This window comes from Nicotiana tabacum, chromosome 5 (genome assembly GCF_000715075.1).
Source record: "Nicotiana tabacum cultivar K326 chromosome 5, ASM71507v2, whole genome shotgun sequence".
NCBI classification, from domain to species: Eukaryota; Viridiplantae; Streptophyta; class Magnoliopsida; order Solanales; family Solanaceae; genus Nicotiana; species Nicotiana tabacum.
Window position 1 is genome coordinate 17,548,208 of NC_134084.1, and position 5,384 is coordinate 17,553,591.

General features: G+C 41.6%; 1 protein-coding gene across 1 annotated transcript; it reads right to left on the minus strand.

The window, feature by feature from the left end:
• Positions 1 to 622: 622 nt before the first annotated feature.
• Positions 623 to 1,531, minus strand: LOC107802712 (uncharacterized). Its single transcript, XM_016626265.1, has one exon. The coding sequence runs from the start codon at positions 1,529 to 1,531 to the stop codon at positions 623 to 625; it is 909 nt and encodes a 302-aa protein (XP_016481751.1).
• Between the last annotated feature and the right edge of the window lie 3,853 nt (positions 1,532 to 5,384).

The following is a 5,384-nucleotide window of genomic DNA, read 5'->3' on the forward strand; positions in this document are numbered from 1 at the left end:
ACCAGGCTAATGATGACCATCAACCTCCTAATTACAATTACAAATTAGACTATACTAATTACACTTCAAATCAGAATTTGAGCCATTCTTCTTTAGTCTACGGATAATGATTCAATCTTTGCAATGTTGGTTGTCATTTGCTCTTTGATCTCCCCTGTATGTGCATGTGTATTGTAATTTCCCTATAGATCACATCCGCCTCATATCTCTCGTTGCTGAATCTGATGGAGTTCCTTTCACGCCAAATGCAGTATAATACCATGGCAAAAGCTGAAGTAGTAATAGCTGACATTCCAGCTTTTCTCTTAGCTAGAGTGCTTACCCATTAAATCTCATTATGCCAGCTTCCTATTCTCCTATTATGCCCCAGCCATTTGAGTATTCTATTCCATACTGTGCTAGTACATGAGCACTCAAAGAATAGATGGCTAAATATTTCAATGTACCTAGAACAAAAGGCACAATCCAATGGAACTTGGATTCCAAACTTCTGCAATCTATCCATAGTGGCTAACCTCTGATGAACTGCCAGCCATAAATGGAACTTGAATCTTGGATGGATCTGTGGATGCAGGTGTATACTCTTCCAGCCTACCTTTGGGAGTTGGGGTAGCAGTTGAGTTTATGCTTTTTGTATTTGAAGTCTGCCCTGGATCTCCATAAATGTTAGCTTTGCACTAAGGCTGGTTTGCATTGTGTTCATTTGCATCAACCCTTGTTTTGCATCTATAATCTTCCGGACCACCCAAGGAGTTGTCTTAGGTGTATCCGTAGTGACAATATCTCTTTGCTTTATGTAGTAGCAGTGAGCCCATTTGATCCATATTGTATCTTTTTTCTTTGTCAATGCCCATAGTTGCTTCAAGATTGTTGTTTTGTTCCATAATCCCATGTTGATAGTGTTTAAACCCTTAGAAGCTTTTAGTTGGCATACCTTATCCCAAGCTCTCAGTGCTTTCCTAGATGTAGCACTTGTACCAGTCCATAAGAATGTTCTACAGATAGTCTCAATCAATTTCATAATTTTCTTGGGCAGTATGAAGATTTGAGCCCAATAAGTTTGCATACCAAAGATCACAGACTTTATGAGTTGTACTCCCCCTGAATATGATAGCATCTTTGCTGGCCAACAACTAACTCTTTCAGTGATCTTTTCCACCAATGGTAGACATTGTTGAATGTTCAATTTCTTGGCAGACAAGGGAACTCTTAAGTACTGGAAATGTATTGATCCCTCTATATACCCTGTTAGTCCTTTCAATGAGTCGTTAATGTCCTGAGGAACTCTAGTAATGTATATTGAGCTTCTGTTTGCATTTGCCTGAAGGCCAGATGCAGCAGAAAAGCTTTGAAAGGTTTTCTGTAATTTAGTCACTGAATTTATGTCTGTCATGCAAAACATAAGTAAGTCGCCAGGAAAACAAATGTGAGTCACTCCCACCATTTTGCATCTTAGGTGATATTTGAGTTTCTTTATCACTGATAGCTGGTTCATCTCTGTCACGACCCCTGTTCGCCCTCCGTGAACCATTGTGACGGCACCTAGTCCTCTATGACTAGGTAAGTCTAAATTGTAGAAGATAACCAAAGTGTGGAATAAAAACAAATTAAAACATAATGAAGAGTGATAAAACAATGTTTAAAAGTATCGCTCGACATACACAATATTTAACTCTCAGAAACCAATACATATCTCCAAGACCCGAAAACCAACGAATCACAAGCTAAGATCAATACTACATAGCTCTAACTCCGGAATGTCTAATAAGAACCGAAAAAAATACTGAAGGGCTAAATACTAAAAGCAGGAATAGAAAGGGACTTCTCGGTCTGCGGATGCGGCACATGTACCTCGAAGTCTCTAAAGCAGTTTCCTCCTCAAGGATGATAGGCTTGAGTAGCGGTACCTGGATCTGCATATAAAGAACATGCGCAGAAGAGGCATGAGTACACCACAGCGGTACTCAGTAAGTGCCAAGCCCAACCTCGGTTGGGTAGTAACGAGGAAGGTCAGAGCCCTACTGAGATTAAATAAATATAAAAATGACAAGATACGATAAGCAGTATAATTAAGAATCTAGAGTAAGAATCTACACAGGATAATAAGAGTACAATAACGGAAACAGAGATGAAGGCAAACCACAAGGAAGTACCACTCATAACAAGGATGATAACCAGGGATCTCTTGGTATCCTCAATACATGCTAGGGATCTCTTGGTATCCCGAGGATCTCTTGGTATCTTCAATATATGCTAGGGATCTCTCGGTATCTCGAGGATCTCTTGGTATCCTCAATATATGCTAGGGATCTCTTGATATCCCGAGGATCTCTTAGTATCCTCAATATATATTAGGGATCTCTTGGTATCCCGAGGATCTCTTGGTATCCTCAATGTATGATAGGGATCTCTTGGTATCCCTAGGATCTCTCGGTATCCTCCATATATGCTAGGGATCTCTTGGTATCCCGAGGATCTCTTGGTATCCTCAATATACGTTATGGGGATCTCTCGGTATCCCGCACTTCCGCTCAAATCGTAAATGCGTACAGGGGATCTCACAGGATGCCGTCCTGTAGTACCAAAGTAAAACACACAACAATGGCACAAGGAATACTCAAATAAACTCAACTTCATAACAAGGTAACACAGACAATTTCTAACCTAGAATGCTTCACATAATACAAATAAGGTAGTTAAAACAAATAAAGCAATTAAGTCAATTAGACATGCTTCTCTAACTAACAGCAGGTTTAAAAGTGCAAGTAGAATAAATAGAAAGGGAAAACACAATTAAAGTTACTTAATGAAAACCGGATTTTTAACAATTAGCACAAGTACGCACTTATCACCTCACGTACAAGGCATTTCAATTACCAATCTACCAAATCCTAAGGGGAAGGTCCCCCACACAAGGTTAGACAAGCCACTTACCTCGAACCGGCTCAAAATCAACCCGAAACCATGCTCTTGCCACGAGTACTCGACTCCAAATGGCCCAAATCTATTCAATTCAATCGCATAATGTAAATAACACTTCAAGTAACTGATTCTACAAAGAAATTCTAAGTTAATATGCAAAATTAGGTAAAATGACCATAACGCCCCTCGGGCCCACATCTCGGAATCGGGTAAAATTTATATTTTCAGAATCCTCACACTCTCCCGAGTTCATGCATACCAAAATTATCCAAATCTAGGGTCAAATTCCCAATCAAAAGTGGAATTCTATGTCTAAGAACTTTCTTCCAACTTTTCCCCAATTTTCATCTCCAATCCGAAATTAAATGATGAATTCGTGTTTGGATTAATGGGTTACAAGCAAAAAGGAGTTAAGAATCGTTATCCAATCGATATCTCTAAAAATCCCTGAAAACCTCGCTCAAATTCGAGCCCCAAGCTTTAGTTTTCACAAAAATGGCTAACCCTCGACTTTGAAATTTTATATTCTGCCAAGACGTGTTCTTCTTCGCGAACGCGAGACTACTATCGCGAACGCGATGCACAAAAAAATCTATTGGCCAACTTCCTCTTTCGCGAATGCGAGGTCCACTCGGGAACGCGTAGCTCACATTGGCAGCCACTACGCGAACGCGAGGACCATGTCGTGAACGCGAAGACCAATGGGTCCATACCTTCGTGAACGCGGGACCTCATCTCGAACGCGAAGCATGATTAAGCTGATTCCCCCAGATGCTCTACGCGAACGCGATGAATGTTACCTCTGCAACACAACAACAGAAAATCTGCAATCTTTCCAAGTTCAATAATGTTCCGTTGAGCATTCGAAACACACCCGAGGCCCCCGGGACCTCAACCAACCCTGCCAACCAATCCTAAAACATCATTCAAACTTGTTACAACCTTTGGAACGCTCAAAACACCTATTTTTTTCATAGAATTCAAGCCTAAGAATTCCAAAAACTCTAAAAATACGCTTTCGATCAAAAAGTCTATCAAACCTCATCCGAATGACCTGAAATTTTGCACACACGTCACATTAAACACTATGGAGCTACTCCAACTTCCGAAATTCCATTCCGACCCTCAGATCAAAATCTCACTATCGAACCGGAAGCTTCAAAAATTCAACTTTCGGCATTTCAAGCCTAAATTAGCTACGGACCTCCAAAACACAATCTGAACATGCCCCTAAGCCCAAAATCACCCAACGGAGCTAACAGAACCATATGATTTCCATTCCGAGGCTGTCTTCATATTGTTCTGACTACGGTTAACTTTCCAACACTTAAGCTCTCATTTAGGGACTAAGTGTCTCAAAACGCTCCGAAATTCAAAATCGAACATCCCGGCAAATCAAAATAGCAAAAATAAACTTGGGGAAAGCAGTTAATAAGGGATCGAGGCATAAATTCTTAAGACGACCAGCTGGGTCGTCACATCCTCCTACATTTAAACATTTGTTCGTCCTCAAACGAGCATAGAGACATACCTAAAGTAGTGAAAAGATGAGGGTAACGGCTGCGCATATCCTGCTCGGTCTCCCAGGTCGCCTCCTCGATCGGTTGGCCCTGCCACTGAACCTTTACCGATGTAATGTTCTTTCACCTCAACTTTCTAACCTGCTTGTCCAATATTGCCACTGGCTCCTCAACATAAGATAGATCCTTGTCCAACTGGACTGAACTGAAATCCAACACGTGTGACGGGTCACTATGATACCTCCGGAGCATCGAAACATGAAATACCGAATGAACCCCTGCCAAGCTGGGAGGTAAGACAAGCTCATAAGCAACCTCTCCAACACGCCCCAATATCTCAAAAGTGTCAATAAACCTCAGACTCAACTTCCCTTTCTTCCCAAATCTCATAACGTCCTTCATAGGTGAAACCCAAAGCAGAACCTGCTCTCCAACCATATAAGAAACATCACGAACCTTCCGGTCCGCGTAACTCTTCTGTCTGGACTAGGCTGTATGGAGTCTATCCTGAATCACCTTAACCTTCTCCAAAGCATCCTGAACCAAGTCTGTGCCCAACAATCTAGCCGAACCCACCGGGGATCTACACCGTATCCCGTATAAAGCCTCATATGGTGCCATCTGAATACTGGACTGATAGTTGTTGTTGTAAGCAAACTCCGCCAATGGCAAGAACTGATCTCAAGACCCTTCAAACTCAATCACACACGCACGGAGCATATCCTCAAGAATCTGAATAGTGCGCTCAGACTGTCCGTCTGTCGGAGGGTGAAATATTGTACTCAACTCCACCCGAGTACCCAACTCATACTGAATGGCCCTAAAGAACAGTGATGTGACTGAGTACCTCTATCTGAAATGATAGACACTGGAATACCATGTAGTCGAACAATCTTCCGGATATAAATCTCTGCCAACCGCTCCGAGGAATAAGTAGTACAC

Bases quoted from the DNA above. Each gene is read 5' to 3' on its own strand.
- LOC107802712 (XM_016626265.1), bottom strand. From the start codon at position 1,531: ATGGTTCACGGAGGGCGAACAGGGGTCGTGACAGAGATGAACCAGCTA.